This window comes from Haematobia irritans, chromosome 5 (genome assembly GCF_050003625.1).
Source record: "Haematobia irritans isolate KBUSLIRL chromosome 5, ASM5000362v1, whole genome shotgun sequence".
Lineage (NCBI taxonomy): Eukaryota > Metazoa > Arthropoda > Insecta > Diptera > Muscidae > Haematobia > Haematobia irritans.
This window is the reverse complement of record NC_134401.1, coordinates 36,184,454-36,209,528: the sequence shown is the minus strand read 5'-3', so window position 1 is coordinate 36,209,528 and position 25,075 is coordinate 36,184,454. Positions and strand designations below refer to the sequence as shown.

General features: G+C 32.6%; 1 protein-coding gene across 1 annotated transcript in view; it reads right to left on the bottom strand.

The window, feature by feature from the left end:
• The window catches only part of LOC142241985 (uncharacterized), a 50,202-nt gene extending 26,487 nt beyond the window's left edge, over nucleotides 1-23,715 (bottom strand). Inside the window, exons 1-3 of the mRNA XM_075313893.1 lie at nucleotides 23,433-23,715; nucleotides 23,115-23,278; nucleotides 4,287-4,506 (exon numbers count right to left, since the gene is read on the bottom strand). Of these exons, the coding sequence (XP_075170008.1) occupies nucleotides 4,287-4,506; nucleotides 23,115-23,278; nucleotides 23,433-23,526 (478 nt within the window). The 5' untranslated portion in view covers nucleotides 23,527-23,715. The remainder of the gene's footprint in view (nucleotides 1-4,286; nucleotides 4,507-23,114; nucleotides 23,279-23,432) is intronic.
• Nucleotides 23,716-25,075: the final 1,360 nt, after the last annotated feature.

Sequence of the window (25,075 nt, the reverse complement as noted above, 5' to 3'; positions counted from 1 at the left end):
GGTTTGTTAATCACTCTCGATTTTAATAATGCTCATGTTTTCAGACACTTCGGTAAGGTAAATTAATCATAAAATTATTCGTGAGTCACGATATTTTTCGTTAGTCAGGGTATTTATCGTGAGTCACGACGTTTTCGTGCGTGAGTACAAATTTTCTTTTCGTGCGTCCTACCAAAAAATATCGTGGTAGGACTCACGCTCACGCATGAGTCACGCACGAAAATACCGTGATTCACGAAAAATATCGTGAATTACGAAAAATGTCGTGACTCACGAATATTTTATGAGGAATTTACCTTATCGACGTGTTTGAAAACATGAGCATGATCGATTTTACGTTACTAATCTCTTAAGATTCCAGGTGCCACTAAAATTGTACATGAATTCAACTCGTAAGCGTTTTATGTCCGTGGGCGGGATTATTTTCGTGAGCGTATTTTTCCGAAATTCGTTACTCACGCACACTCGTGTCACGTGCACACCTCTATTATACATATGTCGAAGATTGGCAGGAAATTTTGTCAATATTTTATTTCTACAGAAAATTTTGTCAAAATTTTATTTCTATAGCAAAATTTCTCAAAATTTTATTTCTATAGAAAATTTTGTCGAAATTTTATTTCTATAGTAAATATTCCACAATTTCATTACTATAGATTTTTTTTTTTAAATGTTGTTTCTATAAAAAATTTTGCGAAAAATTTATTTCTATAGAACATTTTGTCAAAATTTTATTTCTATCGAAAATTTTGTCAAAATTTTAATTCTATACAAAATTTTATCAAAATTTTATTTCTATAGATAATTTTTTCAAATTTTTTTCTATAGCAAATTTCCTCAAAATTTTATTTCTATAGAAAATTTTGTCCAAATTTTATTTCTATAGAAAATGTTTGTCAAAATTTCAGTTCTATAGGAAATTTTGTCAAAATTTTATATATATAGAAAATTTTGTCAAAATTTTATTTCTATAGAAAATTTTGTCAAAATTTTATTTCTATAGAAAATTTTGTCAAAATTCTATTTCTATAGAAAATTTTGTCAAAATTTATTTCTATAGAAAATTTTGTCAAAATTTTATTTCTATAGAAAACTTTGTCAAAATTTTATTTCTATAGGAAATTTTGTCAAAATTTTATTTCTATAGAAAATTTTGTCAAAATTTTATTTCTATAGAAAATTTTCTCAAAATTTTATTTCTATAGAAAATATTCTCAAAATTTTATTTCTATAGAAAATTTTGTCAAAATTTTATTTCTATAACAAATTTTGTCAAAATTTTATTTCCATACAAAATATTGTCAAAATTTTATTTCTATAGCAAATTATGTCAAAACTTTATTTCTATAGAAAATTATGTCAAAACTTTATTTCTATAAAAATTTTGTCAAAATTTTATTTCTATAGAAAATTTTGTCAAAATTTTATTTCTATAGAAAATTTTGTCAAAATTTTATTTCTATAGAAAATTTTGTCAAAATTTTATTTTTATAGAAAATTTTCTCAACATTTTATTTCTATCGAAAATTTTGTCAAAATTTTATTTCTATAGAAAATGTTGTCAATTTTTTTTTTTCTATAGAAAATTTTGCCAAAATTTTATTTCTATAGAAAATTTTGTCAAAATTTTATTTCTATAGACAATTTTCTCAAAATTTTATTTCTATAGAAAATTTTCTCAAAATTTTATTTCTATGGAAAATTTTCTCAAAATTTTATTTCTATAGAAAATTTTGTCAAAATTTTATTTCTATAGAAAATTTTGTCAAAATTTTATTTCTATAACAAATTTTGTCAAAATTTTATTTCCATACAAAATATCGTCAAAATTTTATTTCTATAGAAAATTATGTCAAAACTTTATTTCTATAGAAAATTTTGTCAATATTTTATTTCTATAGAAAATTTTGTCAACATTTTATATCTATAGAAAATTTTGTCAAAATTTTATATATATAGAAAATTTCGTCAAAATTTTATTTCTATAGATAATTTTTTCAAATTTTTTTCTATAGCAAATTTTCTCAAAATGTTATTTCTATAGAAAATTTTGTCAAATTTTATTTCTATAGGAAATTTTGTCAAAATTTTATTTCTATAGAAAATTTTCTCAAAATTTTATTTCTATAGAAAATATTCTCAAAATTTTATTTCTATAGAAAATTTTGTCAAAATTTTATTTCTATAACAAATTTTGTCAAAATTTTATTTCCATACAAAATATTGTCAAAATTTTATTTCTATAGAAAATTATGTCAAAACTTTATTTCTATAGAAAATTATGTCAAAACTTTATTTCTATAAAATTTTTGTCAAAATTTTATTTCTATAGAAAATTTTGTCAAAATTTTATTTCTATAGAAAATTTTGTCAAAATTTTATTTTTATAGAAAATTTTCTCAACATTTTATTTCTATCGAAAATTTTGTCAAAATTTTATTTCTATAGAAAATTTTGTCAATTTTTTTTTTTCTATAGAAAATTTTGCCAAAATTTTATTTCTATAGAAAATTTTGTCAAAATTTTATTTCTATAGACAATTTTCTCAAAATTTTATTTCTATAGAAAATTTTCTCAAAATTTTATTTCTATGGAAAATTTTCTCAAAATTTTATTTCTATAGAAAATTTTGTCAAAATTTTATTTCTATAGAAAATTTTGTCAAAATTTTATTTCTATAACAAATTTTGTCAAAATTTTATTTCCATACAAAATATTGTCAAAATTTTATTTCTATAGAAAATTATGTCAAAACTTTATTTCTATAGAAAATTTTGTCAATATTTTATTTCTATAGAAAATTTTGTCAACATTTTATATCTATAGAAAATTTTGTCAAAATTTTATATATATAGAAAATTTCGTCAAAATTTTATTTCTATAGATGTATCGGCTCACATAGACTATTCAGTCCATTGTGATACCACATTGGTGAACTTCTCCCTTATCACTGAGTGCTACCCGATACCATGTTAAGCTCAATGACAAGGGACCTCCTTTTTATAGCCAAGTCCGAACGGCGTTCCACATTGCAGTGAAACCACTAGAGAAGCTTTGAACCCGAACTAAACTTGTTTCTGCTTATTTAGGATAGGTTAAGTGGCAGCCCAATGTATCAGGCTCACATAGACTATTCAGTCCATTGCGATACCACATTGGTGAACTTCTCCCTTATCACTGAGTGCTGCCCGATACCATGTTAAGCTCAATGACAAGGGACCTCCTTTTTATAGCCAAGTCCGAACGGCGTTCCACATTGCAGTGAAACCACTAGAGAAGCTTCGAACCCCTCAGAAATGTCACCAGCATTACTGAGGTGGTATAATCCACTGCTGAAAAACTTTTTGGTGTTCGATCGAAGCAGGAATCGAAACCACGACCTTGTGTATGCAAGGCGGGCATGCACCACGATGGCTCTCTGTAAATAGGTTATAATAAAATGACCTCCGTCCGACTTTGAACTTCATTTTCTTGTTTATAACTACATGTACTGAAGACTGTTGGTATCTGCTCATATTTTGGTGGGTATTTATATCGTAATTTAATTTATTAAACATAGGACCCACATAGCCTTAAATTTGAAATATATAGTGCAATTGGCTTCAAATGTAAAATTAAGATCTTTTATCGATACATTTATGGTACCCCACGATAAAACTACAAATAAGTGGTTTTAAAATGAGATTTAACCCTCTGTAGCTAACGTCGTGGTCTGACAGACACCGCAAAATTAATTCTCTTGCAAATCTTCCTAAAGTACGAAGCACCAATGTCTCCGCTCTCAGTACATTTTCTTTTTATTTAAAATATTTTAGATTTGTTTGCTTAATAACTATAGGCTTTTAAGGAATATATGGCCAAAAAATTTTAATTCGAAATGTGAACATAGGATATCATTTTAGAAATGAGGTCTGCTGGACCCCACGTTAGTTTTGTTGTTAAAATTAGACCACCTCAGCTACATAAGGTTAATTATATTGCTCGCAGTCGACGCCAGAGTCGAGGCTGATGAAAAATTCTGAAGTCGGAGTCGAGCAAAATTGGCTCGACTCCACAGCCCTAATTTTTCCAATCACTGACATTCTTTCAGTCTACAATTTTAGGAAAAATTTGAGAATCTATGGAAGATTTGCTGTCCTAACAAATGTTGGAATACGTACATTCTCTGATAGTGAGCTAAGTATTTTATCAGTTAATGATTGAAAAATTTTTGTCTCTTTATCAACGGAGTATAATCGATTTTCACGTACAACCTATTACCACAATGCCACTAAATCTTTACTTACTTTGTATGGACGGCAAATTTTTATTTTCAACTAAATTACTCAGAATATCATCCAAGTCTGCGGTTGAGGTTGAATCGATATCATCATTTAATCTTCGTCTATCTAGTTCAATTTTTTTCTTTTTGCGAAATTCAAACAATTCTTTGCTTCTCAATTTATAGTATAGACTACCCCTGGGCGTGTTGTATAGAAAACGGCATCTATGTAGCAATGAGCCAATCTAGAATATAAAAAAAATTAAAAATTAATAAAAAATTAGACTTCAACATAACTAGACAATTAATTTGTAATAAAGCAACTAAAAGTAGTTCCACACTTTTTCCCAGCAAAAAAAATTGGGAGTTGTTCTAAAGACACAACTTAAAAATCGCTGCCGAAAATGTCCTCACAAAGAATTAAAAATTATTTTAATTACACAGAAAGTTTTGTTAATTCAATTTTTTAAACTCGTTTTTTTCATATTTTTAATGTGTATTTTTTTTTTGATTTTTTGAAAATAGTTAAAAAAAAGAGTAAGAATTAATAAAATGCTACAAATTATTCAATTTTTGCCACACATCCAAAGAAATTTGTTAGTAGAAACATTAGTAAAGTCTGCTAAAACAGCAAAACGTATGCTGAAAAAGGGAAAGCAATGACTGTTTGCTGAAATAGCAAACATTGTCTGCTATGTTTTAAGTTCGATTACATAAAAAAATGTTTTAGTTTGGCTGAAACGAATAAAAACGTCTTTAAAAAATATTTTATTAATATCTATGGTATTGGCCCAAAAATCTTAATATTTACCAAATTGAGGCATAACAGCAAACAAAATATTTGCTGATCAAATTTAAGAGCTTGTAAAAATACAAGCTCCTAAATATACGCTTTGGGGAAAAATGTATAACCTAAAAATTTTATAATTTGTTGTTCATTAGACCCTCAAGTACCTTCAATATAACAAGAGACATCGACTGTTATTTTTAGTAGACTTTTTTCTATGCGTGCAAAAATGCTAAATTCATTCTAGAAAAATCGATAATTTTTGAAAATATTCGTGGTCAAAAGTTTCAGACAAACGTTAGAATGCATTTTGTGCGCTTAAAGCGCTTTACAGACTATCAGTTATTCCGGACGACAGTGCTCGTGTCGAACATATCCCATATATTGTGCACAATATAAGTTAAGTCCGAAGGCATAATCGATACTGCTGCATGTTTATGGGATCGATAACACATTTACCGATTATTTAGTCATCGCCGACAAGCCGTATCGATCGGACACATTGTAAGATTCTTTACAAACACCGACATTCCGTCCGGAATAACTGATAGTCTGTACAGGGCATTAAAAATCATAAAATAAATTATAAAAAATTATTTATTTGGGAAAATATCACAAAATTTTTTAATTCAAAACACTGATTTCGGATCACACCTTAAGAAGTGATACAAATTCAGTGCAATGGTGGACTGTCGAAATGTTGGACATCATCGCTTCTGCAACAATATCGCACCACTTCCGGACCCAAAAAAACATTTTCACTCACATTTCACATTTCACTTCACATTTTTTGGCGATGCTTGTTTTTCAGAGTTATTAAATTATCCATTTATGAAATAATAGTATTAATATCAGGGATTGAAAATACAATTGTTAAGAAAGTACAAAAAAGGTATTTTTTGGTGCGAAAAAGTACTTTTCTCTAAATTTCAACAAAAATTCCCTTGGAAGATAATTGTCAAGAGCTCGTTTAGACTGTATTTTAATGAAAATAAAATTTTGTTTGTCAACTCCTCAATTTTATTCTTTTTTTTAGTTGTAAAAGGTTGGCTGATAAGTCCCCGGTCTGACACATAGATGGCATCGCTAGTATTAAATGCATATTATTTTTATATAGTACCAACCTTCAAATGATTCGTGTCAAAATTTGACGTCTGTAAGTCAATTAGTTTGTGAGATAGAGCGTCTTTTGTGAAGCAACTTTTGTTATTGTGAAAAAAAGGAATTTAGAGTTTTGATAAAAGACAGTTTTCTGAAGGGAAAATACGGTAGAAGCAAAAACTTGGCTTGATAATGAGTTTCCGGACTCTGCCCCAGGGAAATCAACAATAATTGATTGGTATGCAAAATTCAAGCGTGGTGAAATGAGCACGGAGGACGGTGAACGCGCAGTGGACCCCGAAAGAGGTGGTTACCGACGAAAACATCAAAAAAATCCACAAAATGATTTTGAATGACCGTAAAATGAAGTTGATCGAGATAGCAGAGGCCTTATAGATATCAAAGGAACGTGTTGGTCATATCATTTATCAAAATTTGGATATGCGGAAGCTCTGTGCAAAATGGGTGCCGCGCGTGCTCACATTTGACCAAAAACAACAACGTGTTGATGATTCTGAGCGGTGTTTGCAGCTGTTAACTCGTAATACATCCGAGTTTTTTCGTCGATATGTGACAATGGATGAAACATGGCTCCATCACTACACTCCTGAGTCCTATCGACAGTCGGCTTAGTGGACAGCGACCGATGAACCGTCTCCGAAGCGTGCAAAGAAAAAACCATCAACAGTGGCTATTATATGGCATTATTGGAGCGTTTGAAGGTCGAAATCGCGGCAAAACGGCCCCATATGAAGAAGAAAAAAGTGTTGATCCACCAAGACAACGCACCGTGCCACAAGTCATTGAGAACGATTTTCCAGATCTGGCCCCCAGCGACTTTTTCTTGTTCTCAGACCTCAAAAGGATGCTCGCAGGGAAATAATTTGGCTGCAATGAAGAGGTGATCGCCGAAACTGAGGCCTATTTTGAGGCAAAATCGAAAGAGTACTACCAAAATGGTATCAAAAAATTGGAAAGTCGTTATAATCGTTGTATCGCCCTTGAAGGGAACTATGTTGAATAATAAAAACGAATTTTGACAAAAAAAAATGTGTTTTTCTTTGTTAGACCGGGGACTTATCAGCCAACCTGTTATATACGCTTACAAAGACTATCGTAGTATTGTAATCACGCCTGCCACAGTTGGTAGAATTCTACTGTTTGCTAGAATTCATGGTAATTCATAAATTTTGTATATATAAATAAATTTTTCACAAAATTTTCTAAAGAAATAAAATTTTGACAAAATTTTCTATAGAAAAAAAATTTTGATAAAAATTTTCTATAGAAATAAAATTATGACAAAATTTTCAATAGAAATAAAATGTTGAATATAAATAAAATAAAATTTTGAGAAAATAAAATTTTGACAAAATTTTCCAAAAGAAAAAAATTTTCACAAAATTTCCCATAAAAATAAAATTTTGACAAAATTTCCTATAGAAAAAAATTTTGACAACATTTTCTATAGAAATAAAATTTTGACAAAATTTTCTAAAGAAATAAAATTTTGACAAAATTTCCTATAGAAATAAAATTTTGACAAAATTTCCTATAGAAAAAAATTTTGACAAAATTTTCTATAGAAATAAAATTTTGAAAAAATTTTCTATAGAAATAAAATTTTGACTAAATTTCCTATAGAAATAAAATTTTGACTAAATTTCCTATAGAAATAAAATATAGACAAAATTTTCTATAGAAATACAATTTTGACAAATTTTTCTATAGAAATAAAATTTTGACAAATTTTTCTATAGAAATTAAATTTTGACAAAATTTTTTTTAGAAATTAAATTTTGACAAAATTTTCTATAGAAATACAATTTTGACAAAATTTTCTATAGAAATACAATTTTGACAAAATATTCTATAGAAGTAAAATTTTTCACAAAATTTTCTATAGAAATAAACTTTTGACAACATTTTTTAGAGATATAAAATTTTGAAAAATTTTTTATAGAAATAAAATGTTGAAAATAAATAAAATAAAATTTTGACAAAATTTTCCAAAAGAAAAAAATTTGACAAAAATTTTTGAAGAAATAAAATGTTGACAAAACTTTCTGAAGAAATAAATTTTTGCAAAATAATATTTTTTGGTAGTATAGATTTTCTCCAAATGATTATTATACCCTTCACCACTACTGTGGTACAGGGTATAATAAGTTTGTGCATTTGTATGTAACGCCAAGAAGGAGTAATCATAGACCAACCTTTTAGTATAAGGATCGGCTTAGAATTAAATTCTGAGTGGATTAGCGATGTCCGTCTGTCTGTCTGTCTGTCTGTTGATGTATTTTTGTGTGCAAAGTACAGCTCGCAGTTTTAGTCCGATTGTCCTAAAATTTGGTATAGGGTCCTGTTTCGGCTCAAAGACGATCCCTATTGATTTTGGAAAAAATCGGTTCAGATTTAGATATAGCTGCCATATATATTTTTCACCGATCTGGTCACAATTGGCGTGTATATCAACCGATCTTCCTCAAATTCCGTACATCCGAATATTTTATGAGTCTCGAAAAACTTGCAAAATATCAGCCAAATCGGTTCAGATTTAGATATAGCTCCCATATATAGCTTTCGCCCGATTTACACTCAATTGCCCACAGAGGCCAATTTTTTGCTCCGATTTAGTTGAAATTTTGCATAGGAAGTAGAATTAGCATTATAACTATGCGTGCCAAATTTGGTTCAAATCGGTTCAGATTTGGATATATCTCCCATATATAGCTTTCGCCCGATTTACACTCATATGACCATAGAGGCCAATTTTTAACTCCGATTTAGTTAAAATTTTGAACAGGGAGTAGAATTAGCATTGTAGCTATGCGTGCCAAATTTGGTTGACATCGGTTCAGATTTAGATATAGCTCCCATATATATGTTTTTCTGATTTCAACAAAAATGGTCAAAATACCAACATTTTCCTTGTTAAATCGCCACTGCTTAGTCGAAAAGTTGTAAAAGTGACTCTAATTTTCCTAAACTTCTAATACATATATATCGAGCGATAAATCATAAATAAACTTTTGCGAAGTTTCCTTAAATTTGCTTCAGATTTAAATGTTTCCCATATTTATACCCTTCACCACTACTGTGGTATAATAAGTTTGTGCATTTGTATGTAACGCCAAGAAATAGTGGTCATAGACCCATCTTTTAGTATACCGATCGGCTTAGAATTAAATTCTGAGTCGATTTAGCGATGTCCGTCTGTCTGTCCGTCTGTCTGTATATGTAATTTTGTGCACAAAGTACAGCTCGCAATTTAAGTCCGATCGTCCCCAAATTTGGCATAGGGCCGTTTCTTGGGACAGAGACAATTGCTATTGGTTTTGGAAAAAACGGTTCAGATTTAGATATAGCTGCCATATATATTTATCCCCGATGTGGCCATAGTTAGCGTGTTTATCAACCGATTTTCTTGAAATACCGTACATCCAAATATTTTATGAATCTCGAAAATCTTGCAAAATATCAGCCAAATCGGTTCAGATTTAGATATAGCTCCCATATATATCTTTCGTCCGATTTAGACTCATATGACCACAGAGGCCAAAGTTTACTACCGATCTTCGTGAAATTTTGCATTTGATTGAAATCGGTTCAAATTTAGATATAGCTCCCATATATATCTTTCGCCCGATTTGGACTTATATCGTCTCAAAAGCCAGAGTTTTGCCCTGAGTTACTTCAAATTTTGCACAAGCGGTACTTTTAATGATACTATTGTATGTGCCAAATATGATCAAAATCGATTCAGATTTAGATATAGCTCCCATATATATCTTTCGTCCGATTTGAACTTATATGGCCTCAAAATCCAGGGTTTTGCCGTGATTTGCTTCAAATTTCGCACAAGGAGTACGTTTAGTAGTATCGGTAATTGTGCCAAATTTGGTTGAAATCGGTTCAGATTTAGATATGGCTCCCATATAGGGTAAGTGCAGCAAATGTGGTATACCCATTTGTTTTTCGAAAGCCAAATTTTTTGTTTTTCTTCAACGAGGCTAAGATTTTACCACATTCATTTTACCAGTGTTAGTCATCCACGCAACTATGAACGAAAAATAAGTAACCCATAATTTCGGATATATTTGCAAATTTATTAAAAAACTCATTAAGCACGAATTCATAAAATGTGCAGGTAATGTAGTACACCATAATGTAGATTTTGTTTGTAAAAAAAATAAATGCAATATGTGTATCGCAATTGCATACATTTTATGCTTATTTAGTACTCGCCAGTTTTTTACATCCGAAAATTAATAAATTTAAAATATATCTTCACACAAAACGAAATGATTAAGAACCACCAAAAAAACCTTCAAGAACAGGTAAATGTGAATTATTTCAACTGGCACAAAGAAAGATTTGCAAAAATCAAATTGATCTTTGATTGCTTCATTTTCTGACAGCCGCAATCTATTCAGCTTGGTTTGGTTATTCGTATGTTGTTAGATAGAGAAAAAAGCTACTATACCACATTACCAGCCTATACCACATTTGCTGCACTTACCCTATATATCTTCCGTCCGATTTGCACTCATATGACCAGGGGGACCAAAGTTATACTCCCATTTACGTGAAATTCCGTATAGATAGCAGAATTATTATTCTAACTATACATGCCAAATTTAATCAAAATCGGTTCAGATTATATATAGCTCCCATATATACGTACACCAGAGTTGGGGAAATATTGTAGACTGTTATACATTTTAGACCCATTTTCAATGGAAGTTTCGTACAATTAACTGGATAGCGTTAGCCGATTTAAATTTTAATTCTAGATGGACAAATTTGAATTTGTCCTTAATTTTTGAAATTAACTTCCTTTTTTTACTTTCTATTTTATTAAATGTACATCAACATTTTTTGTATCCATGAATTGAATAGAAAAGTACTTATTTTGTATGTCCAGTTTGGTAACTCAATTGATGCAACGATATTGTGAATTTTGTATCTAGCTGAATAGTTATCGAATTAAACTTATTGTGAATTACTTATAAATCAAGAATTAGCAACATAGGCTTAGTGGATAGAACTTTACATGCATTTGCCCACTCTTTTTTTACCTCCATTAAGGTGAGCATCAAATCGTTGTTCTCTTCTCAATAAAACTGAATTTGTACATCACTTCTTACACTCATTCTTGGTTTTCTTTATATTTTGTCTTTGTGTTCCTCTCGAAATTAATTCAACTTATTATTCCTCATTCCTGAGAGGAATAATCTGATGAACTAACTTGTCATACAGTCCACTAATACTCATAGGGAGTTCCATGTGTTGACGTCTAGCACACTGCGCTCTCGATCTCATCACTCCCCTGCTAACGCCGATTTGGAAGAAACCCCCCTCTAACTTGTGCATGGTCCATCGAAGCCGTTCACTGAGAAGCAGTGAGGTAACACATTTTATCACCTGCGTTGTCTTAATCAGTCTATATTTTACTATCGTGTCGGTAAGTGAAACCGCAAATTTCGTTTTAAAGAGGAGACTTAACAAAACACGTGTATATTGTAGTGCGTTTTTGCTAGAAATTCGTATAAAATACGAGAAAAATAATTAGAGTTTCGTTAAAATCTCAAAAAGAAACGCTATATTTTATATGGATATATATGTGTACTTCAAATATGGTTCAAATATAATGTGTAAAAATATGCAATTAAGGAAGTTTTGAAAATAGTGAGAAACCTATTGGCGAAATTGCTATTCGTGTAATCGTATTTGTACGACACGTTAGGAATTTAGTGATTTTAACGTAGAAAGTCATAAAAAATTTAAATATGAATCCATTGGGAACGCGCCAAAGGATCAAATGATCTGTATTCGATAAAGGAAATCGCAAAAAAAAAAATAGAAAAGCTCCAAAATTTGAAATAATCACTGTTCGACCGTACAAATCGTATATAAAATTCCATAACATATTAATTGTCCAAATTTGGTTTTCCCACTTTGTTGAAAACCCGCTTATCCCCGCGAAAAGTTGCATAAAAAATGCTCTAACGGGTAATTTACCGTTATTTATTGTTCTATATATTTTTTTTAACAAGTGGTAAAATTACATTTGTTGTGCACATTTTCTGGGTTTGGCATTACATTCTTCATTGCATAACGACGAAATATTACGACCAATCGGTTGAAATGGCGTGAAGTCAAAAGAAAAAAGAAATACGTTTAATGTATGGGGAACGTCTGGAATTGAAATGGGAGAATTAAGAATGTATTATGATAATTGATGTCATAACATATTATGATAACTAATCTCAAGGCAGTAATCAACTGCTTGTAACAAATAATTCAAAAATTTTGGGAAAATACATAAATATATATTAAGAAAAAAAATATAGGGAATATAAAAAATCCTAAATGTTGGCAATAACTTACACGAATAGTATCAACCAAACATGTTTCTAATCCGAAAAGTTACTGGCTCTCTTGAACTCGTTATGTTGAACGAAAAAATAATTGACTAAATGCGATCTTAAAAATTTTGGAGAGTTGTCAAATTATGAAAAGTGAAGGTCTATAAAAAGATATAAACTGAGTGTCAACACAGTTGAAAATATTAGTGAATAATTTTATTACGGATTTTTGAGCAATCCTGAAAAGTGGCAAGAATTTCCAGGTAAAAATTTCATTTCTTAAAACTAACAAAAATCCGACGAAATTAGAATTCGATATCATAGCATATATACGTGCGTGTCAAAACTTTGGTTTAATCAACCCATCACCGCAACATTTTTTTTCCAAATTGCACTATTTTACATCATATGAAATAATGCCTGCCAGATTACGGTGTTATATATTGGAGCGTATGATATTACCAACAGAGAGTTAACAGCGAGAGAACAGAATGTATGTTAAACATATAAATATGTACGAGGAGCTGTGAGACTGTCAGAATTGTCATGAGAACAAAGGGATGAAGAAGAATATTAACATATAAAGTGTTTCGATTTCTTCATAAAATTATAAAATTTATTCGGCATAGCTCTTCTTCATCATCATAAATCTATATAAATATACGAAAATTAGACTAGACCGCTGCTCACGCACATACAAAAGAAACCCACCGGTTTTTTTACGCATATGCGTGTGAATAAATAATGCATTTATAAATTGTTACTAACATATGAATTATTAGATATATTTATTTATTGCATGTGATAAATTATTTTGGAAATTGGTTCATTGGATGAGTATTCTAATCGAATTTATATTTTGTGCTGTTCACCGCTGTCATAATAAAAGTTTAAGGAGTTTGTCCAATTATTTGGATTAACGAGGGTTTATTTTGATCACGAAGATTTCTCTACTTTGTTTTCCGCGTCTTTCGCAATTATACTAAGCCATTCTCACCTACTGTAACTACGGTTGTTATTTAAGATATTCAGCTGGCCTTTAAGGCACTGGCCCTTGCATTTTGACATATTGATTCGTTCATTTGTGATTAACAATACTCAGATAAAGAGTACATGTTTAAAGAGAGTTGTAAGCTTCTGTTAAAAACGAATGGAGTTACATTCAGTGAAGTATTAGGGTGCACCGACAGTGTCACTAACATACGAAAATCATGGAAATATTGTTATTAACTTCATTAATACTGGTGTTGAGTTTAATGCTCAGTGCAATTGAGCCGAATTAGTTGTGAGCCCTAATTGAAATATTATGGAGAATATTCTGTATTGTGAATGATTTCAAATATTCTTTGTCTGAACTGAAGTAAATATTTTATGGCACTGGACATCAATATTACAGCAACGTATCGAGTTCCTAAAACTACACAATTGAATGTTTGATTTATTTATATGGAATCCTGTGTCAAGCTTAATATCGGTGAGGTTTATCATATATTATTTTGGGAAATCCGTGTTTTTTGGGTTTTCGTTCAGAAAAAAAGAAAAAATACTCTCTTCCGGAATGAAATTTCAGACAAACAAAATTCACCTTTCTCATAAAGCGTTTTCTCTAATATAAACCCGAGTTTATGACATGCGATACCACGATTGTCTGATATTTTTGGTTTGCCTTTAAAGAAAATTTAGTTCTGTCAAAGAAAAACTTCGATTGTTAAAAATTTGAAAGAATTGAAAGAATTTTTATTACGTGAAATTTACATCTTCACTTAAATGAAAATCTCGTCTCTTTAATTGAAAGAAATTGTGAATTTTCATAACAGTTTACATTACATTTGTATTTGGACCAGTTGTCCTCCGTTCTGCAAAGATCGATGGTTCAAGTGGAAATTTTCAAATGACTTTGATTTGATTATATATACATTTAGTTTATTTCCTTCGGAAATGCTTAATAATTGGCATTCGGAAAATTATTTTGATAATCTATTGTTGAGTCTGGCTCGGGGTTTGAATTATTACATTTTGGCAGATTCTGCATACCTGCTTACTAATTCATTTCTCCAGGGAATTTAGCCGTTTTTTTCTTCTGAGCTTCTGGCTATGATTTGAGTATGAATTATTATATTTTGGCAGTTTCTGCATACCCGCTTACTAATTCATATCTCTAAAATTTGTCTCCATATGGTTCTTTCCTCTTGAGCGTAGATTAGAATGCGTCTTTGTATTATGAAAGTTTTACAGAATTTCGGAACCGCTTACTAATTCATTTCTCTAAATACAATTTTGCACCTTATTGTAATTTTTGGATGAATTATTATATATTGGAAAATTCTGTGACCTCGATACAAATTCGGTTCTGAATCTTCGTCATTGTCATTTCTGTAACACGAATTTTGGAAAGTTCATTATTGAGCTTGTGGTTCAGTCAACATTCATCACCTAGGATTGTCAACATATCTATTCATATCCATACAACATATCTATTCATATTCATTGTGAAACGATCGGTGGAGACCACTTGTACTTTAGTCAACCTCAATTTGGTTAATTCCGTTTTGGGTGTGAGTTTGTTTTAATGCGTAGCGCATACACTTGTCTTGGAATTTATTAAGTCAACAAATTTCACTTCGACCTTTGTGACTAAATATATGAGTTTGGGATTTCAATAATAAATTCAGTTACGAGTTGTCCTCAAGTTGAGATTTTTTGACTACATTTGTCGCTTCGAAATTTGGAGGAAGCGTACATATTTATTCTAATATAAACAGTAGTACCCTCTTTTAAAGTCATTGTCCGATGGCACCTACTGTCACTCCCTCCGACTCAGGGGCGAAGGTGTCGGAGGCTGGGGGTTCAGGAAAGAACTCAGCCAAGAGCTCACCAACACAGGACAAATTTCTCTTTGACTGTGATTATTTAATCACTTTCTGTGCCTCATTCGAACAGGCAGATGTCGCGGATCAGACCGACTCTGTCCTGGAAGTAAAGTTGGAGGATTTGGAGAATCGATGGCAAAGACTGCAAGCTACGTATGAGAGCTTAATGTTATCTCCCGTTTCTACAAATTCAAAAGACTTTAAGGAAAATGCCAAAATAAACTTTAATGCGAGTTCGGAGGCATATTACACCGCCAGGGCTCAAATTCTCGACATTCTGAGAATATCTGGCGGATATACTCGTCAAAGCACTAGACACAGTCTAGTCCCCTCGTATATTCCTCAAAATCCGTATCAGCCTCAGGATTCAGCTCAAGAAGCATCGAACAGTTTTATTAAAGTTCCGCCTTGTGATACGGAGGTTTTCAAAGGAGGATATGAGGAATGGCCGTCATTCCGTGACATGTTCACGGCGGTTTATGTTAACCATCCCAAATTGACAAGAGCTCAGAAACTGTATCACCTCAGGAATAAGACAAAGGGGCCTGCGGGGGCAATCGTGAAACGTTATACCCTTTGTGACGAAAATTTCGATATCGCCTTGAATGCTCTTAAGGAACGATATGAAAACAAGCGCGTCCTAGTGGACAAACAATTGAAACTTCTTTTCGATATTCCCATGGCTTCTATTGAAAATAGCGACTCCATACAAAAAATTCATTCATCGGTTAATGATTGTCTATGTACATTGCGAACTCTTGATGTGGAAATTGAAAGCTGGGACCCTATATTAGTGTATCTAGTTTCGACAAAATTGCCCGACGAAACACTCTCTCTTTGGGAACAGTCTCTCAAATCTCATCGTGACCTTCCAACATGGAAGCAGTTAGATGAGTTTCTGGTTCAACGATTTGAAGTGGTAGAAAGAATATCTAGCATAAAGTCGACAAAAAATAAGAGTACTGTCTCTTCACAAAGGAACGATACTGTTCAAACCTACCACTCTCAAGAGAAATTGAACTCAACTTGTTCCCTTTGTGATGCCCAACATACGATAAGGGATTGTCCTGAATTTCGAAAATATGGCGTGCAGCAACGCATTGATTTTGTCTATAAAAATAGAATATGCGGTAATTGCCTCTCCCCTTCTCATCTCAAAGCGAGTTGCAAAAGTAAGCATATGTGTGTTATTTGCAATAAGCCACATCACAGCCTCCTTCATTTGAGAGCAAAGCCCGAAGGAAAAAGTGGGAAAAAGATGGTGAATCACACCCCTAAGGCAGGGAAACAAAATGTTGTTGAAACACTACCCTGTAACTCGTCTCAAATTGAAAGGCCCACCACATTAGAATCGCCAAGCTCGTCTCAAGTCCAAGCTAATTTCGCTTCAAATAGCGACATGATTTTGCTTCGGACAGCTTTAGTTCAAATCGAGACTTACGATGGTTTGGTAACCGTGCGGGCATTAATTGATCCCGGGTCTCAGAGAACTTTTATATCAGAAAAGGTTCAGAGGCGTTTGAAAATCCCTACCACTAAGGCTCGATTCGAAATTTTTGGAATTTGCGATCAGCGACAAGTGTCGGAAAAGGAATGCCACCTAGTCATTGTGTCTAAAAAACATGACATCAGATTTAAGGTGTCTGCTATTGTGGTACCAAAAATTGCTAAGCAACTTCCTTCACAGTCATTTGAAATATACAATCCTTGTGAGCTTAAGGATTTAGAATTGGCTGATCCTTATTTTAATAAATCTGCCCAAATCGACATGATTTTGGGAAACGACTCTGAGAGATTTATAAATATTGACGGCATAAAAAAGAAATTATGTGGGAACGCATCAGCATATAATACTATTTTCGGCTGGGTGTTAAGTGGTCCAATGCGAACAGAACTTGTGAACACCTTTTCAACAAATGTTATTGAATCTGAGGATGTGCTAATCAGTGAATTATTAAGGAGGTTTTGGGAGCAGGAAGAAATTCCAAACATATCTCACGCCTCCGAATCAGATAGATTTTGTGAAGAATTTTATACGCGCACTACCACTCGAAACCCAGATGGACGTTATATGGTGCGGTTACCTTTTAAGAAAGAATTTTCCGGGACATTGTCTTTGGGGTCTTCCAGATTTCTCGCCTTGGCTCAATTCCATAGAATGGAAAAAAATCTTTCGAAAACTCCCGAGTTGCAGAGTCAATATAACTCTGTTTTAAATGAATACATTACTCTAGGCCACGCTGAGGAGACTTCCCCTCGTGAAATGAATTATGAGGGAAATTTTAATTCTTTTTATCTCCCGCACCACGCGGTAATTCGTCCAGAGCATAAGTCTACCAAAGTACGGGTAGTATTTAATGCGTCTCGTAAAAGCAAATCTGGATATTCGTTAAATGATGTCTTACACACAGGACCGACTTTACAGACGGATTTGACGTCTGTCATTCTGAATTGGCGAAAATATCAATATGTGTTTTGTGGGGACATTACGAAAATGTATAGGCAAATTTGGTTGCATCCTGGCGATAGGGCCTATCAACGAATACTTTTCCGAAATGAGTCACAAGGTCCGGTACGAGATTTTCAGTTAAACACTGTCACATTTGGCGTCAATTGTGCACCCTTTTTAGCTATCCGCACTCTTTTACAACTTGCGGCTGACTCTGAGAAATCTTTCCCTACTGTCGCAAGTATTTTAAGACGTGAAACTTACGTTGACGACGTGTTATCTGGAGGGTTTTCCATAGAGGATACGATTCGAAATAGAGATGATTTGAGAACGGTTCTCAAAAGTGCCGGTTTCCCACTCGTTAAAATTGCATCTAATGACCCTAGGCTGCTTTCTAATATCCCACAAGAGGATTTATATGACAGCGATTTTCTACGTTTTCACGAATCTAGCTCCACAAAGACTCTTGGAATCAGGTGGAATGCTCTCACTGACACTTTCAGTTACACTCTGAATTCTATTCAAGTTTGTGAAAATACTACCAAGCGAAAAGTGCTGTCGACGGTGGCTCAGCTATTCGATCCTGCGGGATGGATAGCACCCATTGTAATCCGTTCAAAGATTTTAATGCAACAACTTTGGTTAGAAGGACTTGATTGGGATGACATCCTAAGTTCTGATTCTCTGGCAAAGTGGAAAAATCTCGTCTCGGATTTGAATCATATTGATTCGGTTTCAATACCCAGATGGTTGCAATACTGCCCATCAGATACCATCGAAATTCACGGGTTTTGCGATGCGTCTCAGTCGGCCTTCTGCGCATGCGTTTATGTTCGTTGTAAAACATCGAAACCTGTTGTATATTCCAATCTCTTACTTGCAAAAAGTAAGGTGGCCCCCCTAAAACCCGTCTGTTTGCCACGTCTGGAGCTTAATGGAGCCTTTTTATTGGCTCGTCTGGTAAATTTTGTTCTTTCGACTTCCGATTTTAAGATAAGTGGGATTACAATGTGGACTGATTCATCAATTGTGTTGGGGTGGCTCGCCAAACCGCCGTGGACATGGGAGACGTATATAGCTAACAGAACTTCACAAATACACGATTTAGTTCCAAAAGGTGTTTGGAGACATGTTGCTACATACGATAATCCCGCAGATCTTGGAACAAGAGGTTGTAAACCTTTGGATTTGAATGGTAACTCATTATGGTTTCACGGCCCAAGTTGGTTAACCAATCCTCCTTCAAGTTGGCCCAAAAGAAATCCCCTCGAACCTCCTCACATAGGAAAGCGTAGACATGTTGATGTTTTACATGGGAGTGTTGAAGATGCCGATGAATTGGGTAGATTTTCATCATACTCTAGGGCATTGAAAGTAATGTCATACGTTTTCCGATTTTATAATAATTGTAGAAGTCGAATCCACTCAGTTCCCAGACTTTTGTCCCCGATGCTCACTCAAAAGGAGGTAAACGCAACAAAATATCGATTAATTTCTCTCGCGCAGAGGAGATTTTACTTTGACGAATTCGAACATTTGAGCGAATCAAAACCTTTGCCAGCAAAAAGTCCCTTGCAGTGTTTGAATCCTTTTATTGATTCTAATGGAGTCCTTCGTGTGAATGGAAGACTCGTTGACTCATCCTTACCATACAATGAACGTTACCCTATTATATTACCCGGAAATTCCCGTCTCTGTCACTTGTATCTCGTTCATTTGCACCACTTTCTTGCTCATGGTGAATGCATACTGATGTGTCGTATGTCTCAAACCGAATTTTATATATCTCGTCTCAAGCCCAGAATAAAGAGCATAATACATAAGTGTAAAACGTGTATAATTTTCAAAAAGAAGCAATGTGCTCAAATAATGGCTCCATTACCACCAGAGAGGTGCACAATAACACCCCCTTTTCATATCACAGGCGTCGATTTTGCAGGACCCTTTGAAATCAAAAGCTCGTGCTTACGAAAATCTCCACTTTTGAAAGGATACGTGAGCATTTTTGTATGTTTTGCCACAAAGGCAATTCATTTAGAGCCTTGTTCTGATCTATCAACGGCAGCTTTTGAGGCGGCCTTTTCTAGATTCGTTGGGAGGCGAGGCCTACCCAGAAGGGTAGTTTCAGACAACGGTAGAAATTTCCTTGGTGCAAGTCGCAAAATGCTCAAAGAATTTCGTACATTTATCATAGGGGCAGCAAGTGATATAGCTCAAAAGTACACGTCTCATGGATTTGAATGGCAATTTACACCTCCTTATGCACCACATATGGGAGGTTTGTGGGAATCGGCCGTAAAGAGCTTCAAGCATCACTTTAAAAGAATTGCAGGAGCTCATCGTTTTACATTTGAACAATTCGCAACAGTACTGGCTCGCATTGAAGGAGTTCTTAATTCAAGACCGATTTCATCAGTTTCAGAAGATCCAACAGACTTAACGGCGCTTACCCCGGGCCATTTTTTGAAAGGATCACCTATAATGGCCTTCCCAGAGCCAGTCACTCAAAACTTGTCACTTTTGAACAGATGGACGAAACTTAAAGCTATACATCGTCAGTTTGCTACGAGATGGAAGGAAGATTATTTAAAAGCTCTCCATAAGCGATACAAATGGAAAAACTTGACGAGTAACCTGAAAATTGGCGACTTAGTGGTCGTGATGGATGATTTATTACCCCCTAGCGACTGGAGATTGGGAAGAATTGTCAAAACACATCATGGATCGGATAATAACATTAGAGTTGCTGATGTCAAAATAGCAAAAGGTGTCATTACGAGACCAATTGCGAAATTGTGTTATTTGCCATTAATGGATGAAATTCCATAACACAGTTTAACAATATTTACTCATCGTTATAGGTTTCATCTCTTCTCTTAGTTATCACGTCTATATTTTTTATTAATTTTTTTTCTTTCTTTTTTCAATTTCATTGGCTAGGCTCATTATCACTCAGATCAATAACAATTTCTCTATTACAGACAATAAATTTCAAAAATGCGCATTCAAGACCTATATAAGTGCATGGTTTGCAAAAAAAGACACTCCTTGCGGTTTTGCCCAAATTTTGTGATGATGACCGTTGCTGAACGTAGATGTGTGGTCCGCAGTTATAACTATTGTCTGAATTGCTTGGCCAGGAGCCATACCGTTGATAATTGCCAGTCGTCCGATCGGTGTCGCAAATGCGGGTATGAGCATCACACTATGTTGCACCCCAGAAACGTTTATAATATTCATCGGAGGCCCAGTATCCTGCAGCGACTCGATTCAGTCCGTGTGCGAAATACTGCCAGTCAACATAAACGCCAAATGACGTCCAACACTAGAACTAAATGGATTCGCTCAACTAAACGACGGGCTGCAAGGCGTCCAGTTGCACGACCAAGCAAACACACATCGAATCCAACGACTAGAACACACAATGCCCCACAGCCAAATCCCAGAATATTGTCTGAAGCAATTAAATCCTTGGCCACAGTATTATGCGTATCGGCGCACAGTGCGCACGGCGGGCGGCATGGACAAATTTGAATTTGTCCTTAATTTTTGAAATTAACTTCCTTTTTTTACTTTCTATTTTATTAAATGTACATCAACATTTTTTGTATCCATGAATTGAATAGAAAAGTACTTATTTTGTATGTCCAGTTTGGTAACTCAATTGATGCAACGATATTGTGAATTTTGTATCTAGCTGAATAGTTATCGAATTAAACTTATTGTGAATTACTTATAAATCAAGAATTAGCAACATAGGCTTAGTGGATAGAACTTTACATGCATTTGCCCACTCTTTTTTTACCTCCATTAAGGTGAGCATCAAATCGTTGTTCTCTTCTCAATAAAACTGAATTTGTACATCACTTCTTACACTCATTCTTGGTTTTCTTTATATTTTGTCTTTGTGTTCCTCTCGAAATTAATTCAACTTATTATTCCTCATTCCTGAGAGGAATAATCTGATGAACTAACTTGTCATACAGTCCACTAATACTCATAGGGAGTTCCATGTGTTGACGTCTAGCACACTGCGCTCTCGATCTCATCACTCCCCTGCTAACGCCGATTTGGAAGAAACCCCCCTCTAACTTGTGCACTAGAGATTTTGTAGAATTAAAAACTTGTCTCCTTTATATAGCTTCCAGCAAATGTGAAGTAGTTGAGATGGTAACACAAATTTTGGCCTACATAGGGGTGAAGGGTATAAAATAGTCGGCGCCGCCCGACTTTAGACTTTACTTACTTGTTTTTGTCTCAAGTTTCGACCGTGACCGTAATTTACTACGCGATCGATAACTTCTTAGTAAGTTTTCGTGTGGAAGCGTAATATAGAATTGCTTGCTTTTTTTCGACTAAAACATTCCTGAAATTCAATAAAATTGTATTTTTGACTATGGCTGTTACAAAATCGAGATGAACTTGTCTGTTTTGCCAAACTTGTAAAAAGACTATTAGCAATTAAGTTTGTTAAAGACTTTCTCAAAATATTAAAATATTTTGTTAAAACTATTGTACCATAAATCTGATATCGGCTCAAAAATCTCTACACAAAAGGTTCTAAAACATTCGCGACCGGGGTGAAAAAGTATTGAAAAAAGTAATATAGTACTGCATTTCCATCCCTGTTTAATAACAATTACTATTTTTTCAATTAAATCGAATAAAAATCAGACTAAACAAAATAATAAAGGAGCTTTAGTTGTTAAACATAAATTTAGAACTTAAATCATTAGTTCAGTCAGTTTTATTTCATAAATATCAGACTTTAAACATTCACTTATAATAAGGAAACTAGTGGCGATTTCAATTGGGGAAAAATTTGCAACTTCTCAACTTTTACAAATTTTTCTGGGTGGTCTAAGCCCCCACCCCAGAGGCCCTTCCTATGGCTATGTGTGTATGTTTTTTTTCTGAGTTTCTTATATCCGTTATCTAGTGTATATGCCCTCTAATTAACTCATATGGACTAATTAGATACCTTTCCATCAGCAAGCACCGCCCGCTGCACTTTGTTTATAAATGCAATTTGAAAAATCTCCAACAACAACTCCATAATTCTGTAAATTCTATATCAAATCCCCAAGTCCAACTAGGTTAAAGTGGCAGCTCGATTAAGTTTCAAGCTCACTTAGACTATTCAGTCCATTATAAGGTCCCCAACTAAAATAATTCGATTCCATTAACGCCAAAAATTCCCATACTGGCCACTGCCCTGCATTAAATTGCATTTTTCTTATGTGTGTGTGTGTGCATAAACATATTGCAAACTTACATTGTCGGTGCCGACATCATTTTTTAATCGCTGTAGTATCTCTCTCGAAGCAAATGACTGAAATTCTCCACGTATATCGGTCTTCTTGCAAAGCCAATCGTTGCTAGGTTCAATCTTATTTCGGTGATAGAGTGTGAGCAAAAAGTTACCAATCAGATTCATTTCTATTGAAACAGATAGCAATTAAAAAAATACATATTACTCATTATTCGTGAGCAGTAAAAGTATATGGATAATTAAAAACACAAAGCGCCCTTTGCGCTAAAACGATAATTTGTATTCTAAGTATTTTCGAATTGTTCCCCTTTTTCTACATACCCCATTCTTCAGTCTTAGGACGTTTCGACTTGTCCGCAGCCTCGATAGAAGGGGCGGTCGACATCTGGGTACTTGTGGATTCGTCGCTAGACATATTTTCGCTTTAAGTTTTCTTAAACTTCGTTTCAAATTTAAATATGAATTTATTTATTAACTGTTATACTTCTATGGCTAACAAATATATACTATGTATATATTTATATATCTTTAATATTTTCACCACAAACGATTAACTGTTAAGAAACTCATTTATGCAACAAAGAAACACTGGAACTGAATACAAAATTCAAAACAACCCACCAGCAAATGCGAAATTGCGGTTTCTGCATATTTGATATGAATCTCTCGCTCTCACTCTCCCATCAAATTGTTCTATAATTCAGAGTTACCAGATTGTTATTGAAGTTGGAAAAGCAATTGTGGGATTTTTTCCATGCAAATTATCATAATACTATGAGAAAAACCTTTATAATGGGTTATAGCCCATTCACTTTGATATAAAAATAAAAAAGATAAAATTTTGACAAAATTTTCTTTGAAAATAAAATTTGGACAAAATATTCTATTGAAATGAAATTTTGACACAATTTTCTATAGAAAAAAAGTTTGAAAGAATATTCTATAGAAATATTTTATCAAAATTTCCTATGTTGTTCCAAAGATAATTGAGAATAACGTTGTTCTATAATTCAGAGTTACCAGATTGTTTTTGAAGTCATAATACTATGAGAAAAACCTTTATAATGGGTTATAACCCATTCACTTTGATATAAAAATAAAATTTTAACAATATTTTCTATAGAAATAAACTTTTGACAATATTTTCTAAAGAAATAAAATTTTGGCAAAATATTCTATATAAATAAAAATTTGCAAAATTTACTATAGAAATAAAATGTTGACCAAATTTTCTATAGAAACAAAATTTTGAAAGAATATTCAATAGAAATAAAATTTTAACCAAATTTCCCACAGAAATAAAATTTTGGCAAAATTTTCTATAGAAATTAAATTATGACAAAATTTTCTATAGAAATAAAATTTTGACAAATTTTCTATAGAAATAAAATTTTCTATAGAAATAAAATTTTCTATAGAAATTTTGACAAAATTTTCTTAGAAAAAAAATTTTAAAAAATATTCCATAGAAATAAACTTTTATATAGAAACATTTTGACAAAATTATCTATAGAAATAAAATTTTGACCAAATTTTCTATAGAAAAAAAAAATTGAAAGAATATTCTATAGAAATAAAATTTTGACAAAATTTCCTAAAGAAATAAAATTTTGACAAAATTTCCTAAAAAAATAAAATTTTGACAAAATTTCCTACAGAAATAAAATTTTGGAAAAATTTTCTATAGAAATAAAATTTTTAACAAATTTTCTATAGAAAAAATTTTTGAAAGAATATTCTATAGAAATAAAATTTTGACAAAATTTCCTAAAGAAATAAAATTTTGACAAAATTTCCTACAGAATTTTGGCAAAATTTTCTATAGGAGCAAAATTTTTAAAAATTTTCTATAGAAATAAAATTTTCTATAGAAATACAATTTTGACAAAATTTTCTATTGAAATAAAATTTGAAGAACATTTTCTATAGAAATAAAATTTTGAGTAAAATCTCTATAAAAATAA